Source organism: Tasmannia lanceolata, unplaced genomic scaffold, assembly GCF_043159265.1.
Source record: "Tasmannia lanceolata isolate RefF3 unplaced genomic scaffold, GAP_Taslan_0.1 ptg000003l, whole genome shotgun sequence".
NCBI lineage: Eukaryota > Viridiplantae > Streptophyta > Magnoliopsida > Canellales > Winteraceae > Tasmannia > Tasmannia lanceolata.
In genome coordinates this window covers 1,447,835-1,465,212 of record NW_027518680.1, presented here as the reverse complement: position 1 = coordinate 1,465,212, position 17,378 = coordinate 1,447,835, and the positions used below count along the sequence as shown (strand labels likewise).

The 17,378-nt window shown below is 37.6% G+C and overlaps 1 protein-coding gene across 1 annotated transcript; it reads right to left on the bottom strand.

Moving 5' to 3' along the window:
• Positions 1 to 1,682: 1,682 nt before the first annotated feature.
• LOC143859057 (cyclin-A2-4-like) lies at positions 1,683 to 11,900 on the bottom strand. The gene is made up of 11 exons (XM_077369729.1): positions 11,595 to 11,900; positions 10,625 to 10,928; positions 10,167 to 10,300; positions 9,722 to 9,814; positions 6,207 to 6,340; positions 5,474 to 5,549; positions 3,560 to 3,636; positions 3,402 to 3,435; positions 3,136 to 3,285; positions 2,916 to 3,050; positions 1,683 to 2,194 (listed from the first exon to the last, which is right to left on the bottom strand). The coding sequence occupies exons 1-11, from the start codon at positions 11,898 to 11,900 to the stop codon at positions 2,141 to 2,143; spliced, it is 1,497 nt and encodes a 498-aa protein (XP_077225844.1). The 3' UTR covers positions 1,683 to 2,140.
• Between the last annotated feature and the right edge of the window lie 5,478 nt (positions 11,901 to 17,378).

The following is a 17,378-nucleotide window of genomic DNA, read 5'->3' as shown; positions in this document are numbered from 1 at the left end:
GAGTTAGCTCAAGAGCAAGTGACAGAGCCATGAATTAGCTCCACGGTGCAGAGAATTGGTATTTCATAATCAATTAATTATTAGAAAGACAAAAAATCAATAGATGGCACAAATTTCAATTTAAATATCTTTAATTTAAAAAAAATCCTTTAATATTTATTTTTTCATGCCTAGAGAGAGTTTATCCCATTGTCCTAGGTGACTTTTCATATTTAAGAACAACCTTGTTTTAATTATGGGCCCACTATTGTGGGACCCACGATAAAGAATTGGAAATCATCTGAGCCATTTAATATGTTATGGATAGTTGATCTTTATCATGTGTGGCCGCTAGGTTGGCTGAGTAGATATGCGCACCTAGGTCGTAGTGTTAATGTGTCGTGCTTTGTTCGTAATGCTTCCTTGAGGAGGAAGGGGAGTGGAGCCAACTAAAAGCCAGGACGTAGAGTGGAGGGTTCCCTTCTACAGCCGGAGGTTTCGTGTTCATGGGCGTGATGTGACATGTTATTGTGATAATCGTTGGTGAAGCGCCGGCACTAGAGCTGTTGGATCAAATATCAAGGGCAGTACTTTTGACGTATAGCCCACACAAGACTTGACGGTCGGGCACCATATAATTTCTTACCCTGAATAAAACTTCGGATCACGCTGATTTTTTATTTTTATTTTTTTGTGAGCGATGCTCTACAGCACCGATAGTGTGAACTAGTGGGGGACCCATCCAATCTTAGCTCGCCACATTTATTTTGAACATTAAAATTATAGTTTCAGTAATTTTAGCAACAAAAGAGAATTTTGAATAGGTCGAAAAATGGAAATTCTGCAAAACATTTTCCGTTTCTAATATGCCCGAAAATTCCAGCAATCCGAACAGGGCACCATAAAAAACTGCTACTATTAAGCATCTGGTCCTCTTTTTTTGGTCACTTCTCACCCCACATTCATGTCCTCTCAAGTCTGCTTCCAACCTTTCCTACCCCTCTCTCCAACCAATTGATAAACTAATATTCCGTGTAAAAAAACCTTCCTGGCTGCCAAAAGATGGCCTAAATACAATGTATAAGATATCTCTCGGGTCAAATTTGCATCAATCTACAACACCCAATCAATGGCCCACTGCGGACACTAAGGCCACAGCAGCGGCAGCGTGTAGCGGCCCAGGATGAAGGGCCTAGGATCCTATATGAGACCCACCAACATATTGGACAGATCAAACCAATCACACGATCTTAATTATCCAATCAAAAAGCCTATCATTTATAATTTGAGCAGGGCAAAAGCCAATTTGCCTTTTTTTCGAATGGCTGAAAAGCCAATTTGGAAACCTTTGATTAGTGATATTTTTAGGCTACTAGCAGGTGAATTCAACAAGTGAGGAATCCATTGAATGGGAAAGAGTGAAGACGATTAAGCATGGATGGGAATAACATTATGAATATGTTGAAAATTTCAACCAAGCATGGTTTTCAACTCCCACACTTTCTAGATAGCTTTTTTATTCAAAAGAAATGGTGGGACTATATTTGAGAACATCTGTCAATGGGATTCATCTAAGCTCAGCCTGGGTTAAAATCAGGCATAGATCAGATGGTTAGCTTAATTCGAAGTGTTATTTTTTAATCAGATGAAAATTAAGTGCAGCCAAAGTCAAGCTCAAAATAGTAGAATGAAATTTAGAGAAATGCCAAGCAAAAGAAAAGAATAGTCTATTTGCATGATGTAAAGAAGTTTGAGAATATTAGAAATCGAATGACGCTTGCGGCACAAAAATTACCTTCGACCAGTTACAATTCCCCCTTACAACTCACGATATCTATCCCGGATGTCCTCAATTGAATTTACATTGGCTAAAAAGGCTTGAAATAAATTAGCCATTTGGCATTTTAATTTCAAACTATTCAGCCCCGTCTAATGATCCGCGTTACATGAACAGGAGGTTTGGAAGAACCAAATCCTAAACCTGATGAAAAGCTACAACAACGAAGAATGATATTTATAAAAGAACATTAAAGAGAAATTTAAAAATATTGGAATAGATATCAGGTAGACCCGTGTGGTGAATTACCGAAATCCAGAATTGGAGATGACACGTTAGTCGGATAATGGTTTGGTAAATAGTTGATATCCACAGTCAATACAGTCAGAAGAGCGTTTCCAGCAGCTTGGGAGATGTCAGAGATGCCACACACTTGAACTGTTAAAACAGCACTCACAATTTAAACATAAAGTAGAAATACAAAGTAAAAGAAATGTAGTTCAGTGCTATAATATTGCTATGATTGTGTACAAACCATAATTTGAAAACTCAAAATTTGGTGGGATTTGATGAGGGACGAGTTCGATTTGACCCGAAACTCAGGATAGAGCTTACTCAATGTTTTCAATTAAAAAAGGCCGCATAGTCAGATCCGATGTTTTTCAAGTTCTCTATCAACCAATTTCATGTTTTAATAAAAACTTTCTACCCCAATAAGTAAATCAAATGCAGCTCAGTGCTATAATAATGCTATGATTGTGTAGGAACCACAATTTGAAATTTTGAAACTTGGCAGGACTTGCTGAGGAACCAAGTTGATTTGACCAGAAATTCAGGGTAGAGCATAATCAAGGTTTTAAATTTCACAGGCCCGTGTGGTAAGATTTCAAGCTTTTCGAGTTCTCTGTCAAGCTTTTTCAAGTTCTAATAAAACATTTTACCCCATTAAGTCAATTTGAATCTTAATGGAGACAACTGAGATTTTCTATAAATCAAATGGAGTCCTCAAGCAAAAAGCATCAGCCCTAATTTCGCACCAAAAGTTTAACTGTATTGAATATAAAGCAGCAAAATGAAATTTGGCAGGAGCTTCAAATAATTCTAATGCAGTTATCAGATGTTTTATTCAACCCTGTTATGGCCTCAAAATCTAACTAACCTTGTGTTGTCTATACTTTTCACGTATGGCATGGAGAGGGCAACCTTTGGAGTTCATCTGCAAATCTTGCATCTCAATAACTGTAGCCTTGAGATCCAATGCCTTGTAAGTTGTATAGTGCTCCAGCGTTAAATTCTGCAACAAATATAAATGAACTCACATTCTAAATGTTTGAAATAAAGCAACCCGGATCCAAGAAGAAATAATTATGAATACAGACCCATGGGGTTCCAGACTGATCTATTGTCCATCTAGCAAGGAATACAGCAGATGCAGCAATGACCGAGGGAAGGAACTTCAGGAACCCATACTCAACCAACGTCAATTCTGCAAGATAATTGGCCAAGAACTCCAAGATAAGGGTAGGAACCTGCAAGTTAGAGTAATTGAGATCACTAATCCAACTTTTCTTCAGACATCAATTAAGATATGATCCTATGTTATTATCTAACTTAGGACAGGTTCTAGAGAAGCCATCCGTCATACCTTGTAAGAAGCTTGTGCTGCCCGAAGGTATCTCCTGCAAACAAAATGGGAAGAAGAGTCTTTTACTCTTTTAGAAAATTCATTCAATATTATGCAGCGATATGGAATTCTAGCATTATTTAAGATATTAGGTATTATGTGGGATAAGGTAAGTTCACCTCAGAAATGATTTTATGGTGGGTGCCGACAGCTGAAAGCCCATATAGTTCAGTACTTGACTTTCCATTTTAAGCACCTGTCAGTTTACTTGATAATCAGAATTCCCTAGGCGTCCATAAATGCAAATGGACTGATTAAGCAAAAATTTAGACACAAGTTTGCGGCTAAGCAGTGTTTTGAAAAAACCGATGTTTCATGGGCGATCTATACTTCGGCCAATGTCTGGGAAACATGGCTTTTTTATTAATTCTCCCTGACGATTTAAACAAAATGCATCCATTGCCACGGAACGGTTAAGGACATTTAAGAATCAAAGGTAACACAACAGAAGTGTTTTGAGAAATTGGGGGTATGGCAATAATTTATGGCCTGGCAATATGATCATCAGTTTCTAAAAATACAAAATATATACTATTTCGTTAATGCAGTTAGGCCGTGAAGTCTGCTCTGGTTCACTTCTGATATCTTAATGCTGATTCTTGCCTTTGGATCATTAGATCACAGGCTTAACGTTTTGCTTTTATATTATTAGAAAGTTATAGTATTCAAAAAGCATCCCAAAACTAGAGTGAGAACTTTCAACATAGCCATTGGAATCGTTGGGTCATTGATGGTTGATGGATGTGAAAAATGGATAAGTGGTTTGAGGAGGAAGGGAGGAACACCCATTAGTCAGTTCCCTTGCTGGGCCACTCATAGGTTCACTTGCGTGTTCCACTCCAGCCTATTTTGTTCACTACTTCATCAGTAGATTAAGAATTTCCGCCGGGGAGGGAGGGGCGGGGGTAAAGGATATCTATTAGCAATTTAAATTCTTTAAAAGTTTTCTTTTAATGGAAACTAGGAGATTTCCATTTAAATGCTTTAAAAGCAAGTGTTCTTTTAAGGGAAACTAGGATTCTCATGATTTTTTAATTTCACTTTAGATTGGAGTTGGGAAAAAAAGTACGCTCAACTTTGGGTGCAATCAGTTTTCCAACAAAAAAATACCTGTTATCCATGTTTCTTGTTTTGCCTTCTTCATGGAGGACTCTTCTCTTTCACAAAAGAGTGAACAGGACCTAGAGTGGGGCCTACATGTATCAGAGGAGAAAGACTGCTAATTGTGATGATGAAGAGCATCAAGATTCATCCTCATGACAGTTTTGTTTCTTTTATTATTCCATATTATTATTATCGAGTTTTCCTTTTCCATGGACAATGGAAAGTGAGACTTTGGATTGATCATGCCTGTTGTTGTAAAGTCCAGATATTATTATCAATGGTAGCATGCAAATAAAACCCATCATGGCTGTTGTTGTAAAGCCCAAACATTATTAGCAATGGTAGCATGCAAAGAAAAAGCATTTAAATCCATCGATTTATTGTCTGTTAATCAGTGCGATGACCCATTGCAGAATGATTTCATCTCAAGGGCTTATGTAATCTTTGCATGTTGCAGCTAACAAGACAATTAAATCTCCAACTTGACCTCACCAGCATATTCGTCAGAATTGATAAATCCTAGATCTAACGTTCCACCCCCAAGATTTGTATGTGCCGAGCGATTCAGCATTCCTAAGAGGACAAAATATTTCTCACTAGATGAAATTAGTAGGGAAATTGCTTCATAGTGCATAGACAGTGCCCGTGACCAAAATAGAAGAGAAGGAAATGCTTGATGGTGGACCCCTATGATTTGTGTTTCTTTAATAGACATTATGGTGGGTGCAATTTGCATAGTAATAATGTTGTTTCTATATAGTGGATAGGAAATGACAACAATAAAATATACCCGGAAGCAGAGCAAGTAATATAGAATTGGTGTTGTTTCTTCCCTCCGTATCAAAAATGCTTTCCATTTGATTTCAAATCCATGTAATGATTTGAGTGTTCAACACCCACTGAAATCCAAAGAAGTCAGCAGTACATACCTCTCCTCTTGTATAAGTATTGTCAGTGATGAAGCAGAATTCCTCCACACGTGGCGCACAAATTTCCTCATACTTCCTATGAACCGTTACAATAAAAAATAGAAAATCTCAGATTTCATTTCTAAAGTAAGAAATGTCGGCTACATCAGGCACCTGATTTTTATCAACCTGACAAAAATGCACTTTAACTTTGTCGATAATTATAACATCCTTATTATCTACTGCATTATAAATTTGAATGGACTCTAGGCAACTCCAACATATGCATGAATACAAAGACAAGCGTGATTGATAATGTACAATAGTAACTGATATAGGCTATTCTACTCGATAAAAAAATGAAACCACATTGAATATCCACATATATCAGGTTACATCAATTTTACACAGAATAAGCACTATATCAATTTTGTTCACGTTTACTCAGAATTTAGCAATGTTTGGATGTTCAGTTTACTATTTCGATCTCTATCTCAGATGCTTAGGCTTCCTTTTCTCTTATCAAAGTTTCGAGTTAAAAAGAATGACAATTGAAGCTTCAAACCAGTTTACCACAGAATTGAAAATGTTCCAACAAGAAAATATCTAATTTCCACGATTATCCATGTTCTGTAAATTTTGATTTGCGTCCCAATAGCCGTATAAAAAACTATCTAGAATGATAGTATTTAATGCTCTCTAAATGAGAAGGGAAGAATACTACACATAGATCCAGTATGAAAGGAGAACTTACGAGGCAATTAGCATGCAGGTAATACCAAGAAGTTGGAGTTTTTGCCTTTCAATGTAATTTTGAGAGAGAAATCGATCAATGATATATACTGTGAGGTAAAGTGTATCGGGAACAAGTTTATACTCCTCAGAAACCTGAAACCAGAATACAAACTGTTAGCAACTTAACCATTCTGCATATGTTAGTGTGAGAATGTTGCAGTAAGATGTAATTTGGTGTCTGCCATTCAAAAAAAAATGTTCAAGTAAAATGTTTAAGCTTAAAAATGTTCATTTTATGTAAACCTAGAATTTTTTTTCAATAACATCACCTTCATTCATCAGCAAAACAGAATACAAAATAAAACCCAGATAGAGGTGATCTGGACCCGAACAAGGAAAAACACAACAGAAAATCAAAAGTGTCAAACTAAAACTAGATATTGCAATCGGCAAAGCTAATCTGACATATAATCCCTAATGATCGATTATATTTCATATTGCCTAATATTCACAGTTGGTTGAAAAGAATGTGTAATTGCTTTGCACGCTTCTATCAATACATCAATTGTGTATTGCTTCACCTAGTGACACGCAAACCTTGAGAGGACTTCTAGATTTCCTCTGCCACCAGAAATAGGATAAGGAGGTGATTAACTGTTCCTGCTGTAACTAAACACATACAACTTAAATTCCGCATCCTTCTATTTCTGTTTATTAAGTGATCAATATTGACAATTTTATCCCGAACCACTGTCCAACAAAATGCTAGCACTCGCATGCTGCTGGTATGGACCACAAGGATAAAACCTTTACCACTTCCTCTTCCCTTCCACTATTGATAAATGCATGTGACAGCTCGCATTTATTGATCGAGTCTTATCTACCTAGAAATTAATGTTATCTTGCAATGTTTACCAGACATGCAGATTGCTTCACTACTCTTGCCTTGGCTTTTGTCTCTCGAATCATTCTAGCTCGCGGTATTTTACATTCTTGAAAAGTCTCTTCAGAGCAAATGTTTTCAAACATAGATCCCTCATGTCACACCTACAAATGGTAGGTAATTTTCCCAACATGCCGCTTTTGCTTCAGTGTTAGCCACCACTTTACGGCACGCTCGACCAAAGCTGTCCTCATGATGCCCAAATCATTTGATCATCTTAGGAGTTATGCTTGAGAGAGTGAGCCTTGGCGCAACGGTAAGGTTGCTCCATTGTGACCTGGTAGTCACGGGTTCGAGTCACGGAAACAGCCTCTCTGCAAAGCAGGAGTAAGGCTGTGTACATCTAGCCCTCCCCTGACCCCGCAATGGCGGGAGCCTCGTGCACTAGGCTGCCCTTTTTTTAGGGGTTATGCTTCCATATATACGTCTCCAATGCTTCTACCCAATCAAGATGTTCCCTTTCATTGACACCATAAAATTCCGATATGTCTCTAATTCTTATAGATTACGATTCATGGGCTGGAATATTCCCATCATATTCTCGTTATTTAAAGTACCCATTCAAACCTAAGCTCTAATACCAAATTGATGTGAATCCATGACAGCCAAGAGAAAAAGAGAGAGAGAATAGAAAATCAAGATCAAGAAAGAAGGGAAAACGGTGAAAGGGGATGCGATTTATGAACCCAACCGAAAACGGTGAAGATTGAAAGAGGTAAAAGAAGGGAAAAGAGAAAGATAGACCGGAGAGAGAGAGAGAGAGAGAGAGAGAGAGAGAGTGAAACAAGAGTTTAGGGATAGAAAACTGACCTGATGTGAAGGTCAGATCTTTATACATTCCATCATTGATAGCATCCAGGAAAGTGTCTTGATGCTACATATATAAAAGAGAAAAAAAAGAACCCGAAAGTTCTAAAATCCTAAACAAAAACCCCACTTTTGGACTAAAATGACCTCTAATAACTTAAATGACTTAAATTATTCATAATACATGGTGCCTATTTAAAACACTCATAACTCAAGAAGTCAAGTGATTTTGATGGAAAAAGACAATGGTGCCCCTCTATAACTTAAGGGACTTAGAAAAACCTAAAACACACATAAAAATTAGAATATGGGGGATTGAGCCTCTAGCTCAATGGTCAAGGCTTTGGTCTTCAACCTTGAGATCGAATGTTCGATCCCAGCTTACCTACCTAAAAAATTTCAAAATATGGACCAAAGGATGGTCCCCATCAGATATGATCATCTTATCCATCCTAGTGTCTTCATCTAATGGTTAGAAGACATCCTAACCAAAAGATAAAGAATGCACTTGCAAGCATGAAGGAGATTCTGCCCCCTCATCATGGGCTAAAGTAGCCCTATAAATCACATGCTCCTCTATAAAAGAGGTTTTTCTCTAACTTTCTCCAGTAAGGAATTAATTATCAACCCTAGCCCAGTCTCTCTACACCCTTCTTTTCCAGTAAGCCTCATTTTTTGATAAATACACTCCTCTTTCATAGCTAGTAAGACATCTATCTCAACCACCTTCCCCTAGCTCAAACATATCTTTCCGTTAGTGGATTGAGCACATGAAGATCAGGCTTTAAGGAGGAGCAAGTTGTAGACAACAAAAGCAGAAGACCAAAGGTAGCAAAGAGAAAAAATAATCATCTTCCAAAAGTGATTGTGTCTGTGGGTAGGAGTTAAGTAATGTGATTCTATTCGATTGTATTTCAGCCCACTCTAGTTGATAAAAAATCCATTCTTCATCATCCCCCCCCCCCCCCCCCCCCTCTTTCCCTTGAGCAAGTCGGGCACAAGTAGAGATCGAAAGTGCGATTGGAGTTATCTTCGACTCCTTCCCTGATCATAACCATGGCGGGTCCACAATCTCTGGTTTTCCTAATATGTAGTGTTTAAAAGTACCTAAGAAGGTTGTGACACAACCAAAGGATCCTCATGTGCCCTTCTGATTCCCACATAAAATGTGGCAACTCTTCCCAATAACACGCATCAAAACAGCCACTTAGGAAGCAATGTAAAATCATGTCATTTTTTGTATCAAAAATATAAAAATTGCAGCCTTAATACACCAAAAAGTATTACATTTTAGCTAAAATTGAGGTTGGAGTTTGTTGTCTAAGCCACAAGTTAGATCAACACCTGGAAGCACTAAGCAAGGGCAATTCCAAGTGGAAGTTTGGAATCACAAGGGCAATTCCAAGTGATAATGCTTAAACTAAAATACATATGTTTCATTTAACAATAACCACCAAACAAGGAACACTAAGTCTTTTTCAAGAAAGAACAGAGTTGGTAGAGACTTCAGTGAGATGAAAGCACTAAGCACTATATCTGAAGTAACTTTTAATAGATCTACACTAGAATGAGATGGTTAATAATACAGAAGTATATGTAATCCAAATAAAACCTTCCAAGTAGTTCAAAATTTCAAGCTATTAAATGATTCGTTGAACTTTTGCAGTTTCAGAACTGCAATAGCAAATGAATGGCATTCCCAATTTCTTGATAAAAAGAAACACACAATTAGACTATAGTATGATGTACATATATGAAGCTTATGTAAAAGAAACTACACAAACCTCCACAAGCCAATCAACCAATATTCCTCGCATGCTCTGAGTGATGTCTCGCTGTAATCTTTCCATGAAATCAGGACAAGGTCTTCGAATGAGCTGAGGATAGAAAGGATTTTCTTGTGAGTGATCATAAGCATGTTGAGTACACATGTAACAGGAAACAAATCCAAAACACAGCTGTATTCATATTGAATAACGAGAATGACCTTCTAAAATAATTAAACTTGTCACTAGTGCAAAAAATCATAGAGGAAAAGGTTTAAAGTCCCAGCCAAACAATGGGTGGATTCTAGCCCATTAGCAGGTTGTATACAAATTGTGTAGCTTAGAAAGCAAATGGAACATTCAAATGGTGTAGCTAGGAAATCTACCATGAAAAGCTATGATAGAAAAACAAAAAGACGGTCCACTTCCTGCAATTATTAAAAGCAGTTTATTGGATGCAAACCTCTGCAACACGAAGATTAGCATAAATAGCTGGTGCGTATAGGCTACACATTTGAGGATTTTTCTGATCAGAATCAATGTCTGTGAAGTCCAAATCATGTGAACATCCTAGATCCACACAAAGTTTCTCTTCAGCTGCATTAGCCAATTAAAACAGCGTCATGCAATCAGTTGCTCAAATCTTATAAAGCAAACTAATTAACCCGAAGAAACCTTCATTACTTAAGACGGCCTAAGTATTCTAAGTTTGCTACAGTGACCCATTTTCTCAAAATATCACCCACCATATACTAATTCCTTTAACAGTTTCAGTAATATGAAGGATTCCGAACCCATAAACCCAGCTCTCAACTTGTTACTAAGAGCTAGGTCAAAGGTGTCTAACGCTAGTTAGATGCGATCTTCATGTCCAAAATAGATGGTGGCAATTTCAGCAAAAAAAATGGACAAAATACAAACCTTCCTTTGAAGGATTCATCACTTCAGACGGTTTTCTAGAATTATGTTTCCCAAGCAAAGGATTTTCCAATTCACATGTTACGTTCTTGCCGTTTTTTACACTACCCATAAGTGGTTGAGCTGATATATTTTCTTCCAGTTCTGCAGAAACTGAAATTTCTTCTAAAATGCCCATTTTCCATATTTCTTCAGCTGTTGTCTTTTTTGCATCCCCTTGAACCTGTTTAGTTTCTACAGAAACAACAGGGGTCACCTTGGGATTCTTCTTGCTAGTAGCCGGTTTAGCCTTCTTGGAAATCCTAGTCTGAAGAGAAGCATTAGCAGAAGACAAATTCAGATTATAGAGAAAAATAGACAAAAAGCTACTAAATCAAACAGTTAAGACATCTATAAAAAAGCTAATAAGAAATCTTCAAATAAATCGCTAGTGAATATTAATAACATCTTAGTAGTTACAAAAAAAAAATGTATCAAATGTTATTCCTCCAATTTGATGAACCATTAAAATTCATTAATTAACTCCTTTCTGCTCTTGCAAAATGATATGTTTCAACAATTGAGCTTGATAAGTTCCCAGCGACGAACAACAACAATTATTTGGATAAAATGGGGGTAGGCTTTAAAACCCCTTCAATTAAATTAAAAAAACAATGGAAATATATATATATATATATATATATATATATATATATAGAGAGAGAGAGAGAGAGAGAGGGAGAGAGAGAGAGAGAGACACACACACATATATATATAGGGATTTGCTAGCATCCTTCGCATAAGGTATTTCGTGGAACGTCTGTTGCATGAGAGAGGAGCCACCTCATGAAAAATGACAAAATCTGTTGAAAAGTGAGCATATGTGGCTGCTCTATCATGCAATAGACGTTCCGTGAAATGCCTTTTGTGATGGTCCCTAGCAGTGTGTGTGTGTGTGTGTGTCGATATTTAGAACAGAAGGGTGGTTTCTAACCTGCATTTTCGCTGCATTGACGCAATTCTTATACGAATTCTCGCAGAATACATTTGTGACATCCTTAAGAACAGCCCTTTTTTTATGCTGAAGAGAAGCAGCGACAGGAGCAGTGTGGTTGTTTTCATCTGAAGCTGCTCTTTTTGAATTTCCTCGTAGGACCAACTTCTGATCTTGATTCATAGATGATGGTTTCAAGGGGGGCTTCCCAGCAGTTGAACGACAGGCTGCAGCTCGAGCTCGTGTGAGTCGAGCAGTAGGCTCACCATGACCAGAAATTACTTCATTTTCTTTCATTTTAGTCATGGCCTGGGAAAATGGCTGCTACAAGGAGCTCAAATGAAACAGCTAATCAAACCTGCACATTTATGATAATATAGTATTAAAAAAATAATCAGAAAAACAGAAAAGCGAATTGCAGGAAACAGGGTACTGATGAAGATTAAAATAAATGGACCAGTTTGAACGGAGTGAGTGCATGCATATAGAAGCAAAGCATCAAGAACAGGAACGAGAATTTCTCATGTAAGGCAAGGTATTCTGCCCATCTTACAAGCAGAGGTATCCATTCTGTCAATTCATGTTGTGTTACCCAACTGCAAATTTGAGTATTTCAACAAAACTGAGTATTTGGCTTCCACAAAATATGAAAACAGATATCAACTACATCAGTATAACGTGGACTGACCCCTTAAGAAGTCAGATGCACATGATTGAACACAACTCTAGCTGCCACACTTCCTATTATGCATGTCAAGTAGATTCGATTAAGTAATGTGCTAGAGTAAATATAAGGAAAGAAGTGAACGTGAAACGTCAATGTCCTTGCATAATTTCTTTAAGTTAATAGAGGAGATCAATTAGGATAGTTTAGTTATTAAATTTTACTATGTTGAACATACCATGTTGGCTGGCTATTTGATGCTAGCTATTAAGCAGTAAATCTATCTTTTTTCCTTATATTAAGTCTTTCAAATTTCCTCATATTATCATGGAATCAAACTGCTCACATTACATGCGGAACATTGAATGAAGAGAACTATGTGGCCATCATATCCTTGCCACATCTCCCCTGATGACTAACCAATGAAATAACTAAAACAGATATATTTTAAAAGGACAGCATAACACCATGGAAGACATTTCTTGCTTCTACAACCATAACGTCTTCGAGATGAAGGCAGCCAAGAAAAACAACTAGAAGAGAAGCAACGTTAAGATTGTCTCTGAGAACATGAATAAAGCAAATGCATCCAGAAAACACACAAAAAATATGTGCTTAGTTTCTGTTTAATTGATATTCAAAAGATACTATCCACCTAAAGTAGGTCTTACCATGTGGTTAATTAGAGCTGCAGTCACTAAGACTTCAGCTCAAGATCTCAAGGATCCTGAATTTTATTAAGTAACCAATGAGCTAATTCAAGAAATGTCTGTTCACCCTTTCAAGAGTTCCACTATATTTAGGAGAATGAGAATAAGTTGCTTTATGAAATATTCCATGAGAAAAGAGATACCCCTAAATTCATTACAAGAGTACTCACCTCCATTACTAGTTCTCATGATTTAATTGGTTAGTCAAAGCATGCAGTATTTGATAAAACTAGCACAAGTTTTCAATTTTAAAAATATAAATCCATGTGGCTTGCAAATAGTCCATGAGAGTTAAAAAAAAAAAGGCACAGGAAAAAATGATGTCCGGGTATATCAAAATGAATAATATGAAAAGGAACAGAGCAGCAACTTTATACATGAAAAGGAAGTTTGACATGCTTTGGCAATTGAGAAGTAACCTATGCTGCATCAGTACAGGTATGAGTGTCAAAATCTGACACAGGTATCGAGGGTACTTAAAACATGCGATAATTGTAAAGTTGTGGTAGTACTATAAAAAAAAACCAAATAAAAAGATCTAGAAGTGTCTAAGTGAATACTGAAGTATTGGGATCCAAAACGTCGGTTCAGGTACTTAGCCCATTTAGAAGAATTTAGGTAACATGGCAGGTAACAAAAGTCTCAAATATTAAAACTACTAATTTTATTCCATTGTTTTCCCTGATATATCAGAAAGTAACCAAAATAAATAAATCTCCCAGATTATACTCTTTCGAAGAAATTCTTGAGGCAAATAATTGTCACTATATTTACGAACAAGGCAGATGTTTAATAGGGGAAAAACAGAAAGAGCAGGAGAATAATAAGCGGTATAAATAAGTGTATAACTAAATCCCTAAAAGTACTTAAAAAATTCATAGATTTAACATTAACGGCGTAACACCATCTCATGAAGTTAAATATCTTTCTACAAGTATCACTCAAAATGGAGTATAGATGTCAATCATGCCCATTCTAGACAGAATATGTTAAAGATATGACCTGTCAATTGATGCTTTCTGATAAAGTATAATAGATAAATAACGCCTTTCTCCAACAGCTTAAGCTTTTGGAGAAGGTGGTTAGTTAACATGGTATCAGAGCCCAAGGTCTAGAGTTCAAAACCTCCCGGATAGCAAAAATCCACATGCGATGGTCGGCCCAAAGTGGGACCACATGTGCCACGTGTTTGCCAAGTGGGCCACACGTGCGGGGGAGTGTTAAAGTATAAAAGATAAATAACGCCTTTCTCCCTTAAGCTTTTGGAGAATTTGGTTAGTTAACACTTTCATTAGTTCATATACAAGTTAACCCTCAATTTTGATATAAGGAACGCTGATGATTTCCTTTCCCACTTCCCTAACAAAGTGGCAGTCCAACTCAATATGTTAGTCCTCTCGCTAAAAAGAGGATTAGAAGTGTCAAGAATCACCGCTTGATTGTCGCATGGAAGCTTCATGGAAAGAAGCGCCAATCTAAGAGGGATCCTAAGCCAAATCAAATCACATGTGGGAGCTATTGCTTGATATACAGCTTCGACAGTAGATCTCCCCACCATAGGCTACTTCTACCCTTTCCAAGTAACAGGACTAACTCCAAAAAATGTGCAATAGTCTAACATCGGTCAACTATCAGTTTGTGAATTATGTGGTCTGCCTCAATATGAGTTTTTCAAGGAGCATGTCTGAATCTTCTTACTACACTCATTTCATATGCATGACCTCATTTTACTCAACGCAACTAAGCCTTTGTCCCAAACTAGTTGGGGTCGGTTAATGAATCCTTTAGAAAAATTTATATGACCTCATTTTACTAAAATGTAAAATCGATGGAAAATGAAAATTGGAAAGATTTAAAAAATCCAAATTAGACTCGCAAGCATGTGTAGAGAAGGGCGTAAAGATTTTTTCTTTTTTTTCTTTTTTCTTTTTTTCTTTTTTTTGAATTTCCCTTTTGAGTCAAAGAGGTTACATGTTAACTGCCACTTTTCTAAAAGATGGAGGCAACAGCTATTCTCTAACAAGGGAACATGTGAAAGTTCAAAGCTAACGTGGGTGGTTATTGCAAGTTTCTCTCAAAGGACATGTAGTGGTGGTAAGCATTTAGAAGATCTCCACTCCAGGACATAGAGTAGTGGTAGGAAGTTACAGAAGGCTATATAAAAAAATAACGAATGCCTCAGAGGAAGAGGTCCCAAAACCAAATCAAAACATGTTTTAGTATTTATCTTTATCTTCTACTATCATTTACGATTCCTAGTTGTAGATCATTCAACATAATTAAAGAGCAATTGATTCATCTTCCAAGGTGAGCTTTGATCTTTAATTCCCTATCCCTCGCACTAGCACTTGTCTATGGTGTTTTATTAGTTAGTTAACCAAATGAGTTGTTGGTCCTGAAAGTCATCTGCATTCTGAGTTCTGCGTGCATCGACGGCATCGTTTGCATTTTGCGTGCATCGACGTTTCCCGCAAGTCGTTCACATCATGTGTGTGTCGACGTCTCGTTGTCATTCTGTGTGCGTCGCCATCCCCACATTTGGCGTCACAAAATATTGCAAAAGTCTTTTCCATCTACGTAAAGGCAGCAGGGCCCAAGGAAGAACTAGTGTTCCCCACTTCCTCTCAATCGCCTCAATCCAATCCCAGAGGACGAAAACATTTCGGTCTTCGGCCCCTCGAGTTGGCACGCCCGCGCATTGACCACACACATCCATGAGCACATCCACATCAGTTGCACTGGCCGATCGCGTCTGAAGATTTTAGACTGAACACCATTTTTTAGCACACCCGATGTGTCACGCCCCAAATCCGCTCCCCAGAGAGGGGGGAACAGAAGACGGGGACGTGGGAGGAGAGCGACGCCATCTCTTAAGCATCGGGTTCACTTGTTCAATCCATCACATCATCATAACAATACACATCAAGTATGACATTATTTATATTGCATATCCAGGATCCATATACGACTGCAGTCCACTGGGAAATACTCAACTCAACTCAACTAAACAAAGGCTTTGTCCTTAAACTAGTTGGGGTCGGCTAATGAATCCTTTAGAAAATTTTCATGAAGGTGAAAGGATCTACCTGGCTCAAATTGACTAAGTCTAATCCTGACACAAGTTGGGTTCGTCTACATTGATCATTTTCTTCTATTCTCTCCTATCCAAGGTCATGTTCTCAGTTATGTTCCTAGCCATCAAGTCTTTCCTCACTGTTTCTACCCAAGTTGTTTTCGGTATGCCCCTACCTCTTTTTACTCCATCAACTTGGCACGAATCACTTCTTCTCATTGAAGCATCCAAAGGCCTACGTTGGATAAGACCAAACCATCTTAAGCAGTGCTCTCTTCTTCTCCTCAATTGGTGCCACCCCCACCTTTTTACGGATGTCTTCATTTTTAATTCTATCTAACCTTGGGTGGCCGCACATCCATCTAAGCATTCACATCTCCGCTACACTCATCTTATACAAATGTTGCTTCTCAGTGACCCAACATTTTGAGCCGTAAGCATGGTTGGCCTCACAGCTGTCTTATAAAACTTTCAATTCAACTTGGAAGGTATTTTACAGTGACACAGCACTCCTGAAGCATGCTTCTACTTCAACAACCTACTCTTATTCAATGGTTAACATCCCCTTCAATCTCTCCTTCCTTATGTAGGATGGAACCAAGATATCAAAAGATATCCCTCTTAGGATGTCCAAGCATATTTACTACATCCTCGCCCCGCCTCCTTACATTACTAAAGTTGCACTCCATAGTCCATATACTTTGTCTTAGTCTTGCTCAGTCTAAAACCTTTGGATTCCAAAGTAGTTCTTCACAAATCTAGCTGAGCATTAACTCTTGCTTTAGTTTCGTCAATTAATACTATGTCATCTGCAAATAACATACACCACAGCACCTCGTCCTAGATACCCTCCGTAAGTTCATCCATAACTAGCGTAAAAAGATAAGGGCTTAGAGCTAAACCTTGGTGCAGTTCTATTGTAATTGGAAACTCAATAAACATGACATCTGTAGTTCTAACACTAGTTACTGCTTCATCGTACATATCCTTAATCATATCAACATATTTAGTAGGCACTTTTTTTCTTTCAAGGACCCACCACATGACACTCCTAGGAACCCTATCATGCACTTTCTTCAAATCAATGAAAACCATATGAAGGTCCTTTTTATTTTCTCTAAATCTCTCATTTAAACGCCTAATCAAGAAGATTGCTTCCATATTCGATTTTCCGGGCATGAAGCCAAACTGATTCTCTGAGACCTTAGTCTCTTTTCTTAGTTTATGCTCAATTACGCTCTCCCAAAGCTTCATTCTGTGACTCATTAGATTACTTCCTCGGTAATTGGTGCAACTCTAAATATCCCCTTTATTCTTATAAATAGGTACTAATGTAC

Excerpts from the sequence above, each read along its gene's own strand:
- LOC143859057 (XM_077369729.1), bottom strand. The coding sequence starts at position 11,900 with ATGACTAAAATGAAAGAAAATGAAGTAATTTCTGGTCATGGTGAGCCT. Across the intron at positions 10,929-11,594 it reads TCAATGCAGCGAAAATGCAG|ACTAGGATTTCCAAGAAGGC; the intron begins GTTAGAAACCAC and ends GCTTCTCTTCAG. Across the intron at positions 3,436-3,559 it reads ACCATAAAATCATTTCTGAG|GAGATACCTTCGGGCAGCAC; the intron begins GTGAACTTACCT and ends TTTTGTTTGCAG.